Here is a 22988-nt window from a genome sequence, read left to right on the forward strand (position 1 = left end):
GAGTTAGGACCTTGTCTTTCTTCTTCACCACTACATCTGTAGGACTTAGAACTGAGTGCCGGACATATATTGCTAAAAGAGTGAGTGAACGGGTAAATGAATTAGTACCAGGGGACGCCTGGGTGGCTCAGTTGGTTAAGCAGCTGCCTTCAGCTCAGGTCATGATCCCAGCGTCCTGGGATCGAGTCCCACATCAGGCTCCTTGCTTGGCAGGGAGCCTGCTTCTCCCTCTGCCTCTGCCTGCCACTCTGTCTGCCTGTGCTCACTCTCACTCCTCTCTCTCTGACAAATAAATAAATAAAATCTTAAAAAAAAAAATGAATTAGTACCAGAGGTGGGAAAAGAACCCAGGTCTCCTGCCTCCCAGTTCAGTGTTCTTCCCCAGGGTCATGGCAAGCTGCAGATTTACCAGTTGTTTTTTTGTTTCTTTGTTTTAAATAAGCTCTAGGCCCAGTGTGGGGCTTGAACTCATAAGCCCAAGATCAAGAGTCGCATGCTCTCCTGACTGAGCCAGCCAGGGGCCCTGCCACTTTAACAGTTTGATTACTTTCTTGCTGTTCACCAGATGCTTGGCACCATTCAACTCTCAACTGGTTCCAGCTCCTAGTGATAAAGGAAATGGCTCTAAGGGAATAGGAAGGAGAGAAAAGAGAGCATCTGAATAAATCATGAAGTACACAATCATCCCCACAAATATTGAGGATGGAAAGTTCTAGTATTCATTCAACCATCTAATAATATTTAGTAAATATTTATTATGTACCTGGTGTTACACAATTAGACAAGAATAGAAACACAACCCTACTCTGTGGGACGTGATGGTCTCCAGAAGGAACCAGCGGGCCTGCAGCAATGCCCCGCCTACAGCGCTGAAGTTCTCCTGAGAGCAAGGACAGTGTGCAGAGAGCAAGGATGGCTGAACAGAGAGGGCAAGAGTGAGGAAGTTTTCCCTGAGAGCGAAACTCTTGAGCTGAGTCTCAGAGTATGTAGAATGTGTTATTGGAAACCGTTAGTCTGGGTTTTCATATGAAAAATCCAGTTGTAGTTTCCCTTTAACAGACAAAAGAAAAATCGCTTCAGCAGGGCAGGCAGGGGCACCTGGGTGGCTCAGTTGTTAAGCGTCTGCCTTTTGCTCAGGCCATGATCACAGGGTCCTGGGATCGAGCCCCACATGGGGCTCTCTGCTCAGAGGGGAGCCTGCTCCTCCCTCTTCCACACCCCCTGCTTGTGTTCCCTCTCTCACTGTCAAATAAATAAATAAATAAAATCTTAAAATAAATAAAATCTTTAAAAAAACTTTTAAAAAATTCTGGAAAAAAAAAACAGCAGGCAGGATGACTCTGGTATTTGAGAGAACCACTGACTGATGAAGATATTTTCACCAGGGAAACTTAAAAAAAAAAAAAAGGAATCGTTTTCTATTTCTTGCACAAAAAGTCCACCTAAACAGATTCATCTTCCCTGAGGGTCTTAGAGGGAAACCCCTGAAGCAGGCCCCTGTATGAGGAAAGATCACCCACCCAAGAAGTTACTTCCCTGTGAAATCACAAGTTGGGTCCTTGAAGAAATACACCTTCAGGTAAAAGCAACGTTTGGCAGCAGGTGAGAGAAGGACAGAGATCTATGTGTACAGATAGATGAAGAAAGACATTATTTTATGACAACAAGCGAGTTTCAAGACACTGAATATCGTGGCTACTGTTGTTACTGTGTTAGGATCTGTGTAAGGATTTCCAGAAGAATAAATGCAAACATAACAATGGTCATCTCTGATCTGTAAGATGAGGCACTTAGAGTTTCTGAGTCCTACATTTTGGTACTATTTTAATTGTGTACAATAAATGTGTACTATTTTGGAATTTAAAAATAAAATTTAAAAATGAACATAAAGATTTATTTAGAACATAGGTCTGATTTGTTGTATGAAGCATAAAAACTCGTGCTTGGCTCTATATTCCAGAGACATGCAAAGAGAGAATTTCCCTAAATTTTCTCATTTGCCAACATATATAGGAAACAATAAACTGAGGTTCAGAAATATAACGTGATTTTTCTCATGCTGTGACCCCTAGACCAGAGTGGTTCGCTGAGTCAAGCTGAGGAATAAAAGATAAAATATATCAGGGTGCCTGGGTGGCTCAGTCAGTTACAGGACCGACTCTTGGTTTTGGTTCCGACTATAGGGTATAGGGTTGTGAGATTGAGCCCCACCTTGGGCTCTGCACTCTATGCAGAGTCGGCTTGGGACTCTATTTCCTGCTCCCTCTACTCCTCCCCCTTGCACTCTTTCTCCCTCAAATAAATAAATAAAATCTTTTTTATTTTTTAAAAGATTGTATTTATTTGAGAGAGAGAGAGCTTAAGCACAAGCAGGGGGAGCAGCAGAGGGAGAAGCACACTCCCTGCTGAGCAGGGAGCCCATGTGGGGCTTCATCACAGGACTCTGTGATCATGACCTGAGCAGAACGCAGATGCTTAACCAACTGAGCCACCCTGGAGCTGCATAAATAAATCTTAAAAAAAAAAAAAAAAGATAATAGAGATCGATCTCCAACTCACAAATTTGGCAGCTTTGCCAACATTGCTTTGTGGAGAACTGTGTGGCTATTTAGAGTAAAGGAAATGTTCTTTTTATGAGGTCGAGAGATTAACTGTGTATTTCTTCAATGACAAGCAATTCCTGGTAACAAATGGGATGCAAGTAAAAAAGACACAGGAATTTACAGGTTAATAGTTTCCCAGAAAACCAATTTAAATAAAAGCCTCTTAAATAATTACCTCCTGTTCCTTTTGCAGATCTTAGAATACTCAGTAAATTCTTTCTTATTCATTTACTTTTAAGTAAGCTCCTTGCCCAAGTGGGGTTTAAACTAACAAACCTGAGATTAAGAGTCACAGGCTTTACAGACGGAGCCAGCCAGCAGCCAGGCGCACCCCAGCCCCAATTTTTTTAAAGTAATCTCTACATCCAACATAGGGCTGGAATTCACAACCCCTAGATCAAGAGTCACACACTTGGGGTGCCTGAGTGGCTCAGTGAGTTAAGCATCTGCCTTTGGCTGGGGTGATGATCTCAGGGTCATGGGATCGAGCCACACATCGGGCTCTCTGCTCAGCAGGAAGCCTGCTTCCCCCTGTCTGCATCTCTGCCTACTTGTGATTTGTGTTAAATAAAAAAATAAATAAAATCTTAAAAAAAAAAAAAAAAAGAGTCACACGCTCTACCAACCTAGCCAGCAAGGTGCCCCTCAGTAAATTCTTTGACTAGGTAGATCCCTTCCATTCAGTTTATTTAATGAGGGCTTACAAGGTCCTTGCACTGGGGGTGGGTATGGCAAGGAGTCAACGCACTTGTATTGCTCATATATAAGTGGGGAAACACAAGAAGCAAAAAAATACATCAAATCAGGGGTATAATTTCAGGTAAAGTTCTAACAAGGAGGCAAAGTGGTAGTGGGAAGAGTACTGTTTTTTAAAGGTCAGGAAATCCTTTTAAAGGAAGTGACATTTGAGCAAGGACATGGGAAGAGAGAGGGCAAGAGACAGCCTGAATGGAAGTCAGCATTTCTGTTCTTGAAAAGGTAAAGAACGGACTGAAGAAAACGCCGTCAGGGTCTGGTAGGTCAAGGATTCACTTTTGTTGTTCTTTATACGGCCTAGTGCTATAAATTTCTCTCTCTTGCTTAGAAATTGGAGAATGCGTTTCATCTAGGAATTGACGTCTCCTACAAAGATACTGTGTTATCACAGAGGCATAGAATCCAAGTCCTAAGATTCAAAGTTGCTAATTCCACTGAGAGAGGAGGCTCAGCCCCATCTCTGTGCAATGAGCATCTGAAATCCACTTCCACCCCAGGCAATAAGAGGCCACAGAGAATATGCAGCTGAGAGGGGCAGGAACGGTCCAGAGTGAGCAGCTGTGCAAGAAACCTTTGGCATTCTCAGCTCTCAGCCCCAGCTCTTTCCCAGCTGGGAACTCCTCCGCACCCCTAGCTCTGGCAGACACAGAAATGACAGTCTCTCCTTCACAGTGGGGAGACTGAGACTCAGAGAAGTGGTTGGCTTCCCCAGGCTCACACAAAAAAACATCTCTAATTCTTAACCTTCACCCTGTTGCCCGAACCACACAGTCCAGACCACGGACCTCATGGGATGGAATTCATGCTCTGTGTGGGGAAATGAGATTGTTGATTTTTCATTTACACAAAAATGAAAAATAAATACCAGATGCTCGAAAACATGTTGCAACTCATCTTCCTGGAACTTAAAAGTGCATTTCTGACTGAGAAAATTAAATTAGAAAATCCACACAGCAAAAAAGATGTTTTGAATGAAATGCACTTTGTCTTTCCCTCGCTCTCACATACATGCACACACACAGTATCTCATTGTTTCTTTTGCGGGGAGCAGCTGTGAAGGAAACTGGGGGAGGGAGATGGACAAAACATCCCATTTTTGTGTTTGGTACAGAGCTAAGCTTTTAGGCCAGCCTTCCTGAACTGGGTGGGGTGTGGCATGCATTAAAATGAAACATCAATGACTCTGTGAAGCTTATAAAACAGCTTGGGAGAAGCCAGTCAACAAGAGAAGGCATCCTAAATTGGGTGAGTTTGCATGTGGAGACTGCCTTCATCTTGACCAAAAAGGTACGTATTGTGGTTTTAATTTTCATTTATGATGAATGATGCTTATCCTAGAGACAGTCTTGGCTTTCTATGGCCCCTTTTCTGCTAACAATAGTAACTAACACGATGGAGGGTTTGTGCCTGCTGCTTTGCAAATTTGGTCTCATTTTTCCTCAAGCTCCCTTCCAAGGTAGATACTAACCACCCCATTTTCAGACGATGAAACCGAGGTTCAGCTATCCCAAACAACAAGTCAAGAGAAGACTGACAACAGATGCCGAACTGGGCTGCCAAACCCATGTTGACTCATCTCCGAGTCTTCTGCTTGCACTGGGCACACTCGTTTATGCTAGATAGACAATAGGAAAATTTTCCCTACACCAGTACTGTCCTGGATGGGTTCACGGGGACCTGTCATCCACTGGTGTGCTGCAACAAAATTAACTGAAAAGTGAACTGGAATTCATCCTGTGAATAGAAAATGCATTTAACAATGTGGTACAAAACTATTTTCCTGAGAAGACATGGTTTCTTGTTGGATTCAGCAGCTAAATGGGTTTTTTAGACCCACTGACTTGCAGAAATGTATTTTGTTTTATCACGTGAAATCTCAGAAGCCAGTCGTCTTTGGATCTGCAGATCTTTAAAATCAGGGACCAGGTCCTCAGTAATACGCAGGCATCAAGAAAACAGGCTCCTAGGAGACTTGGCCTAAGGAAGTTCTGGCTTCAGAGCTTAGCAGGAACTAACCTGGGCTCATTAACACCATTGGGTACAAAGAGAATGTCAGTGTGGGACCCTAACAGGTAGGGTATTGTGGCCATACGGGGTGGGGCCCATTCAACATACTGAGGCCCGGGCTTCTCCATGGGGAAGTTCAATGACTGTGAGTTTCAGTTCACAGAGTTAGTGCTGGCCCAGGGTGGGTGCACCATAACCTTAGTAGAATTCTTACTAAGTAATTGAATATTCAGTTAAAAGAGCATTTAAATTCTATTTATTTATTTATTTAAAGATTTATTTATTTATTTGACAGAGAGAGAGAGAGAGGGAGATCACAAGTAGGCAGAGAGGTAAGCAGGCTCCCCACTGAGCAGAGAGCCCAATGCAGAGCTCGATCCCAGGACCCTGAGACCATGACCTGAGCCAAAGGCAGAGGCTTAAACCACTGAGGCACCCAGGCACCCTTAAATTATAATTTGTAAAATAAGTAAACTCCCCTCATTAAGACATTTCCCAATAGTATTTAGAAGATGATGCAAAAATATAGGTCACACATACCCAAGTTCACAGGTGTATGTTAATAATGTGATTTACCTTTGATCCAGAGGGAGGGCCTCAGGCCCATTGCTGAGAAGGTTCTTGGCCTTGCAAGGGCAAGAATTTGAGAGCAAGCTGTTTAGAGAAAGGGACAAAGATGTATTAAGTATAGGAGAAAGGAGCTACCTCACAAAATAGTAGTCCCCCCTTCCAGCTGACAAAGACACCCCTTTGCCTCTAATAAAGGGTCTTGTAAGTTTTTTTAATTAACCATATAGGGAGGGGCTCACTCTTCAATTTTGGGTTTTTCATTTACATTGAGTGGTGAGTTTTTCCATTGTTTTAGGATCGTGAAATTACCTGCAGGGAGCAATTTTAAGAATGTCTGACCTTTACTGCTTTTATTACCTGAGGTAATGGGGTCTTGAGGCCTCTGTGGGTCAGAACTTGTAACCCTTTTTATGACCTGCCGACTCCTGGTTAAGGGTTAGCCTAAAATCAAAATGGCTTCACTTTGTTCAACTTGTCTCCCAAGTCCTCTCCTCACTGCCTCCCCTTCAGAAGGTGCTGAAGAAGTGTGGAATGAGCTAGATTGGGAGGGGCCTGGAAAAGAAATTATGGATGCCATCAACCCTTACTCTCGCAGAAAGTTTTAACCAGAGGAGTAAAACTCTTGCAAGGAGAGACATCTTTGGAAGAGATGCGAGCAACACTAAGAATTAGCCTTGCTCTGAAATCCTCCTACAGAGCTAAAGCACATGCTTCAGCCCCCAAGAGAACATCTTGTAATAAGAGATTTGTCAGAGTAAGACAGGGAACTGACTTTTGGTGTAGTTGTCACACGGTGAACTGAGGCTCATCAAGGTTACAGAGGTAGGTGTTTACTGAAAGTCACCACAGCTGGTGTGCAGAAGGAAACCTGTCTGAGGGTCGCTGCAGGATGGACAGCTGGCGATGGCCCCCGGAGTACCAGCTCTCTGCCCCTTCTGGCATTCAGCTTCCATCTGTACACTCGGGGGTTTGGGGAATGGGTAAAGGACCTCTCAAGTCCCGCCAGTTTGGGGGGCCCTGTAGAACGTGCGTAACGTGTGACCAGCCTTTGAGTTTGGATGTTCTGGCCAAGGCACAGAGAACTTGGAGCCTACTGAGGGCCAAGAGTAGAGCTCCGCAGTTCTAAGAATTTCTCAGAGATGGATGCAAATTTTTGTAAGGTCAGGCGATTCCCATCATCTCCCCAAAGGTTAAAATACAGATGTTGTTTACGTGGTGGAAGGAGCCGATGGGAGATGGATTCTCAGAGAAGGTGGGGTCCTACCCCAGACTTGGCTTGCTCAAGGGAGACTCAGCCACCACCCCGCCACCACCATCCCTGGCTGGCAGCTTTACACATTATGTAACTGTTCCTTTGGAAATGGAGCAGTGAAACCTCCAGAAGAAAAGCTATTGATTATTAAAGGTTATTTAGAGGTTTAACCATAATAAAATGGTTATAATTATTCCTGTTATGACACATCCTTTTAAATGCTCAGATCTGAGAACATTTGGCTTCCATGGATTCAGTTTTCTTCATTGCAGGGAGAAAGGCAAAGAGCTAGAAATAGCTCCTGTGCAGCCACAGGCAAGGAGTCACACAAAAGAGGTCAGGGCAAGAAGAAGGGAAGGGAGCTTGGGCTGAAATGCCTGTTGCCAGCTACTGGTCCGCCTCTGGTTAAATGCACATTGGTTTCCCTGTCTATGCAACTAAAAGAATAAATAAAAATAAAAATAAATGCACATCTATGAAAAATATCCCCACGGGGTACCTGGGTGGCTCAATTGTAAGCGTCTGCCTTTAGCTCAGGTCATGGTCCCAGAGTCCTGGGATTGAATCCCTCATTGGGCTCCCTGCTGAGCAGGGAAGAAGCAGGGAGCCTGCTTCTCCCTCTCCCACCCCCCTTGCTTGTGTTCCCTCTCTCACTGTCTCTCTGTCAAATAAATAAAATTTTAAAGAAAGAAAGAAAGAAAAATATTCCCAACAGACGTCCAAAGAGAAATTCAGGAAACAATTATTTGTGTCTGCTTTTCATGGTAATAACAACTAGTTTATGAAGCATTTTCTCTATATCAGACACCACCTGAAATGCTCTCTCTATACATCTCATTTAATTCTCGCAAAACTTCCTGGAGTTGGTATGATTATTATTTCCACGTAATAGCCTGGAAAGCTCAAGTGTGAACTGGACACAGTTATACTTAGTATGTGGCAAAGCCTGCATTCGAACCCAGCTGGGGTGCCTTGGGGTCCCCAATACGCAGCTGCCTGTCAGGTCTCAGGCATACTTCTTGGTTGGTGAACAGCCCAGCAAGGCGGGGGGGGTGATGAGAGGCGGGCTGTTGATCAAGGAGGCATCTCTCTTATGAGTCTCCTAACACACCAAATGTCTGCTCGGTTTATGTTCATCTTTTTTCTCTCGTGCGGTTCCCTCGACAACTTCAACCTTTTCCTACCCCCACCCCACATCCTTTCTCTTCATTAACAAGTCTGGATTGTGCCTGACACTGCCAGGTCCTGGGGGTGCCTGTCCTTGAAAAATGCATAATTGTGAGGGAGCAGTTGGAAAATAAATCCAAGGAGCTCCAACACCAGGCAGAATGTGCTCTCCCAGGGGCTACAGAGTGTATGGAGAGGCTCCAGGGGGTGGAATGCCTCCCAGTGCCATTGAAGATGATGACCCAGGTGGCCTGCAGGGCGATTGCCAAAGGGTTCAGGGGGAGGTCTCCAGAGATGTCCCCAGAAATCCGGCCCCCCCCCCGCCGTATGACTGCATGTCCTCGGAAGCCCAGAACAACTCAAGCGGCTTTGTTTCTCCTAACTCCCGGTTCCCTTCACAGCCCCAAGATGGTGACCGCGCTGCTGTTGCTCTCCGCGCTGGCCAGCCTCTTCAGTGCGGCATCCGGACAAGCCTTCCATCTTGGGAAATGCCCGACTCCTCCAGTGCAGGAGAACTTTGATGTGAATAAGGTGTGGTAAAAGGCTAACCTCCTATCTGTTTTGCCTCCCATTTGAATAAACATCTGCCAGGCTTCAGAGTTAGTATTCTGCTTTGAGTCCCACAGCTAACCTTGGGGTAGGTACTTATCCTCTTTGGGGATCCCCCAAAAGCAGACTCAGGCAAGAACTGGGGAGCAGAGAGTTTGAGGAGGATGATCCCAGGAAGCAATGTGGGTCTGTGGGGAAGCAGACAGAGAAGTAGAAGAGTAACTAAAGGTGCATTCCTCAACAGTAACACTGTTAACAAGAGGGTTCTTTCCTGCTGGGAATCCTCTAAGGAAATGTGTAGAATGCTCCTCAGATTGTCCCATGGAGGGGGTATGAGCCAGCTGTGGGCACTCTGGGGTGCTGGCAAGGTCTTCCGGCAAAGGGGGAGATGTGAGCTCAAGGTGGGCAGCTAGCAGCGTGTTCGTGGGAATTGTCCAGGTGGCAGAGGTGAACCCAGCTAGGCTGAGAGGACACGCCGTAGTTGATGGGCAGGCAGCAGCTACAGGGCTATTCTCCGTATTCTACGGATGAAGAAGCTCAATGTCAGACAGCTCATCACCGACCCAGGTCGCCCTGCTAATCCACGCAGAGGGGGGATTCAAGACCAGGCTTCGCCACAGTGCTGGGCACCCAGGAGTTCCTCCCGCAGGACCTAGAAGAGGACGGAACTTCCCCAAGAGGCTTTCTTGTTACCTGCACTAAAAAGATTCCAGTATAACCAGGTCCCCATATGTGGCTTTTCTTCCTGGGATCAGGCCCAGCCTTCCTGTGTATATATGTGCATATCTACAAGCCGGGAATAGGAGAAGGAGGCAGCTAGTGGAAACAGGAAAGGTTTCCATTGCTATGAACTCATGCCTAGAGTCTCGCTCTTAAGACATTTTCTCCTTAATAGAAAGTTTGGATCTTTTTTAAGAGCCAGTACTCATCATGGGCAATATTAAAATTGTTATCAGTCACTCACTCCTCAGTATGAATAAGTGTTGGGACCTCTTGGGGTGGATTAGGTACAGGAGTGAGGGACGAGAGCTCAGAGCCTGCAGGTTGTGGGGAAGGAGCACCGTCTACAGAGTCACACAGGGGAGGTAGGAAGGACACATACAGTACAGTTTACATCGCTCACTCTATAACTGTTACAGGCTGGTCCCTTTATTCAGGCAACCCTGCTAAGCTATGGTAGATTTTCCAGAAAAAAATCCAGGGAATTTGAATTATATTTCTGTTTGGGGGTAAAAATCCAAAGACACTTTGATAATTATAATTGGACTATATTTACAAAAGTCCCTTGAGGCGTGAAGCGGGATGTTTAAGAAAGTTTTGCTGAAATATAATTCATATAACACATAATTCACCTGTTTAAAGATCACTTTCTATTTTTTTGTATAATCGGAGTTATGAAACCATCACCACAATCAATTTGAGAATATTTTCATCATTCCTACCCACAAATAGTCACTCTCCATTTCCCACCCTCCTCCCAGCCCCAGGCAATCAGCTCTCCCTATGAATTTGCCTATTCTGGACATTTCATAGGGGCAGAATCATACAGTATGTGGTTTTTTTTAGACTGATTCCTTTCACGCAACATAATATTTTAAAAGTTCATCCATACTGTACTATGCATCTATACTTCAGCCCTTTTCATTGGCAAGTAATATTCTCCTGCATGGATAATACCACATGTTATTTATCTGTTCATCCTTTGGGTTGTTTACACTTTTAAACTATTAGGAATAATGCTGCTACAAGCATTCATGTGTAAGATTTTTGTGTGCTTGTCTTTATGGGAGTTTTTTGGGTGGACATACATTTTCAGTTCTGGGCGTATAGCTGGAAGAATTGCTAGGTCATATGGTAACTCCACGTTAATCTTTTGAGAAACTGCCAGACTGTTTTCCAAAACAGCTGCATCACCATTTTACATTCCCACCAGCAGTGTCTCACACCGATCTCTCCGTATCTTTGCTCACACTTGTTATCACATCTTTTGGATTATAGCCCTTCAAATTTTAGAGGGCACAAAGTGGTATCTCATTGTGGTTTTGATTTGTATTTCTCTGATGGTTAATGATGATGAGCATCTTTTCATGCATTTATTGTCCATTTGTATATCTTCTTTGGAGAAATGTCTGAGTCCTTTGCCCATCTTTTACTTGGGTTATTTATCTTTTAATTGTTGAGCTCTGAGAATTCTTTATACGTTTTAGATACAAGTCTCTTATCAGATATAGGATTTGCAAATATTTACCCCATCCTGTGGATTCTCTTTTCACTTTATCAATGTGTCCTTTGAAGCACAAAAGTTTTTAATATTAATGAGTTACAATTTATCTATTTTCTTCTTTTGTGGCTTGTGCTTTTGATTTCTAAAAAACTCATTACCTAATGCAAGGTTATGAAGATTAATTTCTATATTTTCTTAAAAGAGGTTTTTTTTTTTTTTTTTTAGTTTTAATCATTACATTTAAGTTTGCGGTCCATTTTAAGTTAAACTTTGTATATAGGATGATCTAGAAGTCCAACTTTATTATTTTGGATATTCAGTTGTCACAGAACTTTCTGTTGACAAGACTATTCTTCCATCGAATAATCTTGGCATCCTTGTTGAAAATCAATTGGCTATATATGTAAGAGTTTATTTTTTGGACTTTCAATTCTATTATATTGTTATATATATCCATCTTTATGCTAGTGCTATACAGTATTGATTACTATAGCTTTGTAGTAAGTTTTGAAATTAGAATATATGAGGCCTCCAACTTTGTTCTTCTGGTTAGTCTGAATCCTTTTCATTTCCATATGAATTTCAGGATCTGGTTGTCAATTTCTGTAAAAAAGCAGAGTTGTTTTTTGTTTTGTTTTGTTTTTATGGGCCCAACATGTTTCCACTGTGCTTCTCTCTTGTTTTGTTTTTATAAAGACTGCACTGAATCTAAATCAATCTGGAGAACATTGTCATCTTAACAATTTTAAGCCTTCTAGTCCCTGAACATAGATTATCTTTCCATTTATTTAGGTCTTCTTTCCTTTCTTTCAACAACATTTTATATTTTTCAGAGTATAAGTTTTGCGTTTCTTTGGTTAAATTTATTCCTAAGTATTTTATTTGTTTGATACTATTGTAAGTGGAATTTTAATAACTTATAGAGGGTTCATTGTAAGTGTAGAAACCCGTTTGCTTTCTATATATTGATATAGTATCCTTTAACCTTGCTGATTTCATTCATCAGTTCCTATAGTTCTTGTGTGTGTGGATTCCTTGGGATTTTCTATTACAAAATCATGCTATCTGAAAATACAGATAGTTTTACTTCTATCTTTTCCAGGATTCTTTTTTCATTTCTTTCCTTTTTTTTTTTTTTTTTTGAAAGTGAGAATGAGAGAGAGAGAGCAGGTGGTGGGAAGTGGGGGGGGGGGAGCTTGCACAGGAGCAGGGAGGGGCAGAGGGGCAGGGAGAGAGAGGATCCCAAGTAGGCTCCCCAATCAGTGTGGAGCCCAATGCAGGGCTCAGTCTCTCAATTTCCAAGATCATGATCTGAGCCAAAATCAAGAGCTGGAAGCCAAACAGACCGAGCCTGCAGGCGCCTCTCCAGAATTCTTTTTAAACATTGCTCTCTCCTTATGCGGTTAGAGAAGCAGACCCAAAACCATGAAACGGCTTTCAGAAAAATACTATGAAATTATAAAGAAGCATGACATGAAAAGGAATCTTCAACCTCCGAGTTGCCTCTTTACTGGAAAATCACGCTTCCTCGGTTTTAATTGTGGAGCCCTGAACTCATCTTAACAATAATAGAACTCTTTTAAATGCTTTGTATAAAATGGAGCTTTTTTTGAGGATGCCGAGGTAACCAAATGGCCTTTCATCTTATTTTTCGGTGCTTTAAGTGAATGTTGATTTCAGTGGTTTAATGGAAAGATGTGCTTTCATAAATGAGTGGAACATTTATGTCACAAACAGGAGTATAGATTTGAGCAAAGAGCCATGTGACTGGCGTAATACTGCCCCCTGTTGGCAGGACACTCTCAGTTCAAAGCCTGACTCCATTGAAGGTGAGTGCATCTCCGATTTTTCCCTTGTTGGGTAATAAATTTCTAAAATCTTTTGATTAGTATTTTGACTAAGTAAATATATTCATATGGTTCAAAATTCTAAGTGTACCAAAGAACATTCTATGAAAAGCTTTATTCCTTCCCACCTCAGTTTGCCTCTCTAGTAGCAACCAGTATAAACAGTTCACTGTGTGTCTTTTGGGAGATAATGTTTACGTCCACAAATACATACATACCTGCAGTAGGCAGAACGATGTCCACACCCAGATCCCTGGAACCTGTGGATATGCTACTTTCCATGGAAAGGGGAATTGTGTTGATGTGATTAAAGTTCTAGACTTGGAGATGGCAAGAGTGGCCTGGATTATCCAGTGAGCCCAGTCTAATCACTGAAAACAGAGAATCTTCCCCAGCTGTGGTCAGAAAGATGCAGTGCGATAAGGATGTCCCCTGCTTTTGCTTGGCCCTGAAGATGGAGGAAGGAGTTCACCAACCAAGGAATGTGGGTGGCCTCTAGAACTTGGACAAGGCAAGAAGACAGAGTTCTCTAGAGCCTCTAGAAAGGAACACAGCCTTGCCAACACCTTGATATTAACCAAGCTCCCTTGATGTACAGAACTGTGAGACCACAAATTCATGTTGTGAGCTTGTGGTAACTTGTTTGTTATAGCAGGGACAGAAAATGAATGTAATTGGGGCCTGGGGGGCTCAGTTGGTTGAGCATCTGCTTCGGCTCAGGTCCTGATCTCAGGGTCCTGGGATGGAGCCCCACATCAGGATCCCTGCTCAGCAGGGAGTCTGCTTCTCCTTCTCCCTCTGCCCCCATTCATGCTTACGCTCTCTCTCGCTCTCTCTCTCTAGTGCTCGCTCTCTCTCAAAATAAGTAAATAAAATCTTTAAAAAAATGAATATAATAACCTTTCCCCCCATTTTTCCATGTGCTCTATTTTTCACCCAGCTCTTTTTTCATTGAATGTATCTTGGAGTAATTGTATATGACTCCTTTAAGAAAAGGAGTATAACATTCCATTGCATGGATGTGCCATCATTTATGGACCCCATTCCCTACTAATGCTCACTTAGACTCTAGTTTCCTGTGTTTCGTTCTTAAAAACAGTACTGCAGCAAATAACCTCATATATGCACTGTATGTATTTTCAGTTTTGCTAGGTAATTCCACATTGCCCCCCCATGGAGGTTGTAAATTGGAGCAGTCTCCATGCAAGACGGTGCATGGACACAAGAAAACACCTGTCTCCCCTCACCCACAGTCACACACTTCCTTTAATGCTGTCTCTGTACATGAAGTTATAAACTGAGACCAAGCCCCCAGGGAAGAATGATATCAGTCTCCTAAATCCTGATCACCTGCCAAAAGCCTTTGTGACCATTTCCCTCTCCAGGGTCAAATGAGGAGAATTCTGCCAATCCTGGAGTTCCAGTTCCCCACAGGAACATATCTGATTTTGCACACAATTCAGAGATGCCTCATAGAATCACAAAATATTTGAGATGGCACCTTACATCATCTGAACTGCTCCCTCTCTTTTACAGAGTCTAGAATTTCACATAGATTTTGGCTGGAGGGGCCACTGACAACATATCTAAATAAAAAGCACTTGAGGAATAAAATGCAGCATTCGACAAACACCTGCACATCTGATTCACTTACTCTCCTTTGAATCAATATCTGGCTCAGTTGCTGTTGGGAACAATGCAGCCCATTTTGCTTGGTTTCCCAGGAAAGGGCTCTGCTCTAAAAGACAACAATAGGGAGAGTTTGCAGGTCCCCAGAGAACCACAGAGTTTTCTCTGTTGTTATCTCTGCAGTATCTTGGACGATGGTATGAAATTGAGAAGATCCCGGTGAGCTTTGAGAAGGGAAGTTGCATCCAGGCCAACTACTCGTTAATGGAAAACGGAAACATCAAAGTGGTAAACCAGGAGTTGAGGTGAGTGGCTGTGGTTTCAAAAGCAGCACAGTCCTGGAGCCAGCCACCAGAGAGCTGTCCTGGGGTGACTGGGTGTCCTTGCAGTCTAGTTCAAAGGGGATGCCATTGCGGCTGGGTATGCACTGCCTGTTCACAGCAGGTCCTGAGATGATGACTCTTGGCAAGCGGAATGGCGGGGCATGGCGGGTAGGGGGGGAGGTGCGAGGAACTACTCATTTATTTGTAAGACCACTGGCAGAGCATTTTACTGTATTGTGTACTTACTCTATTGTGTACTCCCTGTATTATGTACCTGTTGTATATGTACTCCCCAGGAAAGGCACTTGGGACTCAATGGGACCCCAAACAGCAGGGTTCCCACTTTAATTGTGAAATAGATACTCAGTAGAGGACAAGGGGAGGAATCTTCTCATCTGATCTCCCAAACCAAGAGAGAAACCCTTGTACATTATCTACTGACAGAGGACATTCAACTCTGCTTGAATCCTTCCAGGAATGGATAGCTCGTTGCCTTCCATGACATTTTATTCCATCTCCAGACAACTTTGACTATTAGATACAGACATAAACCTCTGGGTTTTGTGACAGGAAAGCTTAGAAAAGTATACTTTTTTATTACTGGGAGCTTCTAATGGATTTCTATTTGATACAAAAATTCATACTTTAGAAAGCAAATGTAAACTTTAAAAGAGCCCCAGAAAAAGTTCCTACCTTCCACAACAAAAATAAGAGCAACAATAAATAGTGACAGATATTAAGCACTTCCTTTGTTCAAGGCACTATTTTGTACACCCCTGTACACATGTGGACCTATATGTATGTATATGTAAATGAGTGTGCATATTCATTTCATCCCCATAGCGACCCTGAGGTAGATGCTGTTATTCACCTCATTTTTCTAGAAGAGGAAACTGAGGTACAGAGAGGTCAAGTAATTTCCCAAGGGCCACACAGCTTGTAAGTAACACCACGGAAATTTAAGAAGTGAAATGAGGAAGAGGACAGAGGACACACGAAAGGAAGGCTGGGGATGAAGGGTTGTCCTTCCTGTTCCCTACAGGATCTGAGAACAGTGTCAACTCCAAAAAAACAACCACAACCCAGCCTGGAAGTTACTAGGGCTTCGTGTGGCTATCCTACTATCCACTAAGCTTCCTGTGTGCCAAGATACCGGGGGAGGGGGGTGACTCCTGGCCCTGCGTACATACAAGAGTGAGAGTCTTACTCTTAAGGGCCTATAAAGAGAAAACCAGCTTATTTCAGAGCCCAGGAAAGGCTCCAGGAATTGGGAGGCAGGCAGCCATCTAAAGTTGCAGTGATTTCATTTCAAATATTTTGTCCCATTCTGTGACCAAGAGTCAGGCCATGACACAGATCACAAACCTCTTTCACCTCTCCTTCGGAGCTGGCGGGGAGTCGTCTGGAACCGTATCCTGAGTATTAGGTTGCTTAGCCTGCAGGGTCACGTCTGTTTAAGATTCAAGGGCACACAGAGAAAGGCTTGCTAGTTCAGGAGAGGGGAACGGTTTTCCTCTCAGGAGTACTGTCAAATGGGCAGAGAGGCACAGCATGGAGTCTGAGCAAAGTACTCTTAGCCAGGGTCGGAGAACCTGAGGGCCAGGGCAGCTGGCACAGGGCTGGGAGCTGAAGGGTTCAGGCTGGGGAATTAGGCTGCCCAGTTTCAAATCCTGGTTCTGCCAGATACTGACAATGGGATCTTCAGTGATTTATGCTCATTCTCTAAGCCTCCGTTTCCTCTCTGTAAAATGGCGATAATCATAAAACTTCCCTCTCTTAGGGCTTTGTGAGCTTTGGGTGAGATAACACGGGCAAATCACTTAGAACAGTGTTTGGTGTGGTCTAATCATTTAATAAATACTGCTGCCTCCCTTGAAAAAGACATGTGTGTTTTTCCCCATGATCAAACTGTGAGCTTATGATCAGAGAATTTTTTTTGGAAACTGTTCTGGACAAAGCATAAATGATGAAGGAAAGGGGAGGAGTCTGTTGAGAAGAGGCTGGTTTGTTGCTAAGCAACCATATGCAGATGGAAACGGACCTTCTTCTTGTCTTCCCAGTGGAGTTCCAGGCGACAGCTCAGGGTCTGGTCTCCAGCCCTACTTGAGGACAGACATCCAGCAGCATATCCAACAGCATCAGAGTACCTCTGCCTTCCTTCCTTACCTGTTTCTTGTCTGGTTTCTGGACATCAACACTAAACATAGCCTACTGACTTTCTTTATTTGATAGAGAGTGAGAGAGATCACAAGTAGGCAGAACAGCACACAGAGAGGGGGCAGGGGAGGGGGGTAAGCAGGCTCCCTGCTGAGCAGAGAGCCCAGCCCATGGCTGGATCCCAGGACCCTGAGATCATGACCTGAGCCAAAGGCAGAGGCTTAAACCACTGAGGCACCTGGGCGCCCCTCCTACTGACTTTCTAACACACGCTACTCCTCTAGTTTTAGTTTGCCCCTTGAGGAGAGACAAATGGGCTCCTCATCCTTCAGTGTCCTCAAAGAGCCCTGTGATATGTGAGCACCTTCCTTCAGTCTATCCCCAGGCCTTTTCCCGCTCCCCCAGGTCCCCAAGGTCATGGCCAGTTACCCGGAAATGGAGCCAGCTCCCTTCAAAAGAGTGAAAGTACTTCATCCAATCTGAGACCATCACTTCAGAAACACCACCATTTTATAAACCACTAAGAAAGAAATGACACTGCCAATTGTAAGTGGAAGGTGGCACTCGTTGTGAGATGGGCATTTCTTCTCATTCAACATCTCTGAGAATCACAAATGTTTTCTCTTTGCCTGCTGTACCTGGCCAGGGTCAAAACCTCCCACACTCAGTCAGAAGCCTGCTGGGCTGGATAGGGGTCTTGGAGCTCAGGTGAATGAATGCCTTTATGGGACAGATGTCACTGAGACCCCAAGAGCAGGGAAAGCTTGCAGATCTCCAGACTTCCAGCAGTCCTCATTTTTTGTTTGTTTGTTTGTTTGTTTGTTTTTTCCTTTGGCTCTTTCTTGTTTCTAAAGAAGCTAATCTTCTTAGTGTGTTGGGTTGTTTCATTTGTTTGTTTTTTCCTTCTCTTTTACTCCCTCCCTCTGGAGCCTGAGAATGGGAAATGGCCTTGCAGGACCCAAAAAATAGCCCTAAAGGGCAAAGGCCTAACATGTTATCCAGTCCTGGAGCATTTCAGTTCTTGTTTCTTATCACTCCAAGGCCATTTGCTTCCGCCTGGTGTGAGACAGTGACAAAGGAGAAGGGACAGAGCCTTCCTAACCAGCAATCACATTCTTGCCACCCTGGTCCTTAGTGTCACACATCTTGCCTTTCACTGATTTTTGGCTTCCCATGAGTTAAGGTTTTTCATTGTTTTGTTTTTTTTTTTGTTTTAACGCATTGCAGATCTGATGGAACTGTGAATCAAATCGAAGGCGAAGCCACCCAGGGCAACCTTACAGAGCCTGCCAAGCTGGGAGTTAAGTTTTTCTGGTGTAAGTATTCACTTCCCTTGGGAGGTTTCAGGGATAAGAGATACACAAACGGAAAGCTAGAGCCTTTTTTACCTCACATGAGAAGTTAGAGCCCTGGGTGGGAACACTCTCCTGTCACATCTGGGTGTCACCTGTCATGACTTAATACATAATTATTTGTTGAGCACCGGCTACATGCAGCTCAGGGCTAGGCACCAAAGATACAATGATGAGCCAGACAGAGCTGGGCTTGTCCCTGAGGGACTTAAACCCCAGTGTGGATACTGACAAGTACATAGGCGATTTACTATTAAAAACTACCACGTTTCCATAGAGGAAGCACAGAGAACAGCACACAGGGTCTGAGCAGTAGGATAACCAATCCCGCCTTTCCCACTTCCCACCTCTCCCACCCCCCGAGGAAACAGAGGCTGGAAACATTACTGGTTAGTAATAGTTAATAATGGTGTTCTTAGCAGAACAATTGATATGCACAGAAGCTTGACAGCAAGAGATAACAGTGAAGGCAAATCTGAGCCCCAGCTCTGTCTGCCACTTTCTGGCCACGCTGTGGGTTTCTCTGAGGGATATTTGATCATGGGCATGTGCCCTCTGAGCTCTGGGCTCATGGAGGAATGGACACGGGCAACAGAGAAAACACCAAATACTAGTTTTACTGTTGATAGAGACACATGGGAGAAGGCAGGTCAGAAATGTGAGATTTCTTAATTCCCAGTGTGCTCGAAGTTCCCTCTCCCCACCCAAGTGGCGGATACTGAAGTCACAGCTGCAAGAGGAATCACTACCTCCCACCCCCCATCAAGCCCGTAGAGGGGAGCAGAGAGGACACTCTTATTTTATACACCAAGATAGGAACGCTGGGAGATGAAAACTGTTCTTCCTGCACATGTGACCATAGGCAGATATCGTCACCTCTGTGCCCAGTGTCGCAAAGGTAAATGAGATGGCAAATGCTCCGTAAACGGAAGGGGCTTTGTACATGTCAGTTTCTCTTGTTTATATCACAAATAAGAAAGTCCAAGTGCAGAAGAGCTAGATGATGGAGGCAAGGTCACTGGACTAATTAGAGGCAGACTTGGGACCAAAACATAGGACCCCAAACTCTCAATTGAGGGGTGGGGATAGGAGGCAAGGCCAAATATTATGGGCATGACCTTACAAAAGAAGCCTGGAACAGGAGCTGGAAGAGGCAGGAGCTCCTGGCAGGGCAAGCAGAGGAGGAGGAGATGTATTCTGGTGGAGGATCAGACGTTTGCACTGGGTCTTCCAGGTTGTGTGGGGGATTATGGGAAAGGCTGTCCCAAGTGCAAGAATGGCAAGAGGAAAGGCCTGCAGAGAGAAGCCCAGAGGATGGGCAGATACGTGGAGCACAAGACAAGACTGGGTAGAGCCTCAAAAGCCATGTTCCTGGGTTGAAGTGCCTCCCAGAAGCAGTAGGAGGCTGTCAGAGTTCTCTAATACAGAATCATGGAAATTTTCTTTGCTGAGAAGAAACATCTGGGTAAATGGGTCTTGAGATCTAGACCCTGGGGGAGGAAGACAGCATGTGAACTCCTGGCTGTGTGCAGGTGGGGCATGAGGCCATCACCAAAAGAGGTTGGAAGAACATTTCCTCCAGACAGCTCAGGGTTGCAGAGTCCAGCTGGGAACACACAAAGCAGTGGAAAGTCACAGATAGCAGATATGTGACAAATACGAGCTTCTCATGGGGAGCCCAGCAGGCAGGCACCAACAGGGCTAGAAAGGTAAGTCAGAAACCGCACTCAGTGTGGGCCCCGTAGCCTTGTACAGGCTTCTGTCCATCAGGCATCCTCCAAGTGTCCTTCCTTTTTCATATTTATAAAACAGGTAGAAAGTCAGACAGAGGAGGGACCTTGCTGGGTTGTCATCTGGATTGGCCCTCTTGTATTATACTGATGACCAGCTGGGTCTTTGACGCCCAGACAAGCTCTAACCTCTCACACACTGCCTCCTTTGTCCAGCTTCTCATGGTCATTCACGAGTGTTGAGATATGGTTTGGCTTGGCAAACGGGGATTATTTTGGAGTGGAGGAGGTGGGATGCTTGAAACCCAGGAAAGCAAACCACCCATGATGGGATATGTGTCGAAATCTTTTGTTCTTATGGGGTCAGCTCACAGCTTTCTGCATTTGGGTTCATATTCCACTTAACTTTAACAAGGTAGGCTATGACTTTTCCTTGCCTTGGACTGCGGTGTGGAGGTTAAGTTAATAGAGGAAGTTTCTGGATTCAGATGGAGAAGGTAAATCTTCCCTCTTTTTCCATAAGGACCCATTAATGCTGAAATTTTGATACTAGGCAGATGTCATTCAATGAATCCTTGTAGGCCCTTTGTGAGAGTTTTTAACCTGTTATCACCTGATTTACCATATTCTTAAGAACAGAGGAACTTTTGAAGATCACACAAAAAGAACAACAAATCAACATTAGTCCTTAACTCCTTCCCCAGGCAGTTTCTAAAGGAAGCGGGGAAGTACAGACCTGGAAAGCCTGGGGCCCCTGACCTCACATTCTCTTTTCTTCTAAAGATTTTTAAAAATTTATTTGTCGGGGGCGGGGGGCAGAGAGCGCACATAAGCAGAGGGAGCTGCAGAGGGACAAGGAGACTTCCCGATGAGCAGGGAGCCTGATGTCGGACTCCATCCCAGGACCCTGAAATCGTGAACTGAGCCACCCAGGCATCCCCTGACTTCACATTCTTGACTCCACTTATCTAAGTGGTGCCTCCATTTGTACTAGTGCTCAGTCAGCCTATTAGTCTAGGGCGTCCAACAAAATTCCCTATGAACCGTCACCAATCTGCTGCCAGGGAGGGAGGATCCAGAATGATGGCTCTGAGCTCGGGCTGCAGACTGGAATCACTGGGGGAGACTTCAGGAGTTCCAGTCACCTCCACATCAGGATGTGGGCAGGCCTGAAGGTGGTGGCCTAGGATTTTTTAAAGCTCCCATAAGATTCCCACATGAATTCAGAGTTAAGAAGCACTAATGTAGGGCGCCTGGGTGGCTCAGTGGGTTAAGCCGCTGCCTTCGGCTCAGGTCATGATCTCAGGGTCCTGGGATCGAGTCCCGCATCGGGCTCTCTGCTCAGCGGGGAGCCTGCTTCCTCCTCTCTCTCTCTCTGCCTTCCTCTCTGCCTACTTGTGATCTCTCTCGGTCAAATAAATAAATAAAATCTTAAAAAAAAAAAAAGTGGGTATCTCTGATGAGGGATGACCTCTTTAAAAAAAAGAAGAAGAAGCACTAATGTAGGGCGCCTGGGTGGCTCAGTGGGTTAAGCCGCTGCCTTAGGCTCAGGTCGTGATCTCAGGGTCCTGGGATCGAGTTCTGCATCGGGCTCTCTGCTCAGCAGGGAGCCTGCTTCCTCCTCTCTCTCTCTCTGCCTGCCTTTGCCTGCTTGTGATCTCTCTCTGTCAAATGAATAAATAAGTAAATAAATAAGAAAAAAGATTAAAAAAAAAAAAAAGAAGCACTAATGTAGAAGAACTAGGACCCTGACTTCCTGGGTCCTGGAGAGGAAGGTTCCTCTTGCCCTGTTCCCGCTTAACACTGCCCTCCTCTGGTTCTCAGTGATGCCATCGGCTCCATACTGGGTTCTGGCCACCGACTACGAGAACTACGCCCTCGTGTACTCCTGCACCACAATCGTCTGGCTTTTTCACATGGATCATGTTTGGATCTTGGGAAGAAACCCTTATCTCCCTCCAGAAACTGTGACCTATCTAAAAGATATCCTGACCTCTAATGACATTGACATTGAGAAAATGACTATCACTGATCAAGTGAATTGCCCTGAGTCACTGTGAGAGGCTCGAGGGAACCTGCATTACTTCCTGTTACTTCTTTTGCTTTGCTCCCCACCCCCATAAAGACAAACGCACCACCGCAAACCATTGCAAACACCAAGAAGGGAAATTTGACAGCAGAAACCCATGCAGAGAAAGTCAAGGAGAGTTGGCCCAAACACTTAGCCATGCACCAGTCTGTGACCTTGCCAGTCTAATAATAAACTTGTTGCTGACCTGCTGTGCTCACAGTAGATTCTGAATTGGTTATTGTGGGGTTTTCATTATAAGCTTATGTTTGGAGATCCCTGAACAGTTCTGCTGAAAGAAACGAAGCAGTCACAGTTTAAAGGTAACAATCCTGTTTCTGGAAGGGGACAGCTGGTGGCAAAGGCCAGTGGTGGGTGGCCTGAATCCAAGTGTCCCCATCTTGCAGTGGGCACTCCTTTAGGGGGGAATCACTTCTGTTTTTTGAGTCTCTGACAGGCAGTCTCTTTGAAGTATTTATTTTCTCATCAGGAGGTCCTCAGAGTCAGGCTAAATTAGGGGGCCATCTTGGAGTCTGTGCAGGGGAGAATCAATAAGAGAGAAGACTATGGGGATTTTTGTTTTTTAAGAAAATACTTTTTGGGTGTCTTTCATTCAACTGATATTTACTGAAGCCCAGCTGTATTCCAGGCATTGAACCCTTGTCATCCCACAGAAACTCCCAGACTAGCGAGGGAGACTGACAAGTATAGATGCATGTATAATCCAAGCTGAGGTGTGCAAAGGTAGCACCAC

The 22988-nt window shown here is 44.6% G+C and overlaps 1 protein-coding gene across 1 annotated transcript; it reads left to right on the top strand.

Annotated features, from left to right (window-relative positions):
* Positions 1-4491: 4491 nt before the first annotated feature.
* Positions 4492-22468, top strand: APOD (apolipoprotein D). The gene is made up of 5 exons (XM_059163091.1): positions 4492-4646; positions 8757-8886; positions 14788-14909; positions 18312-18400; positions 21991-22468. Exons 2-5 carry the CDS (start codon positions 8764-8766, stop codon positions 22224-22226), a joined length of 570 nt encoding a protein of 189 aa, XP_059019074.1. The 5' UTR covers positions 4492-4646; positions 8757-8763; the 3' UTR covers positions 22227-22468.
* The last annotated feature ends 520 nt before the right edge of the window (positions 22469-22988 follow it).

Source organism: Mustela lutreola, chromosome 2, assembly GCF_030435805.1.
Source record: "Mustela lutreola isolate mMusLut2 chromosome 2, mMusLut2.pri, whole genome shotgun sequence".
Classification (NCBI taxonomy): domain Eukaryota; kingdom Metazoa; phylum Chordata; class Mammalia; order Carnivora; family Mustelidae; genus Mustela; species Mustela lutreola.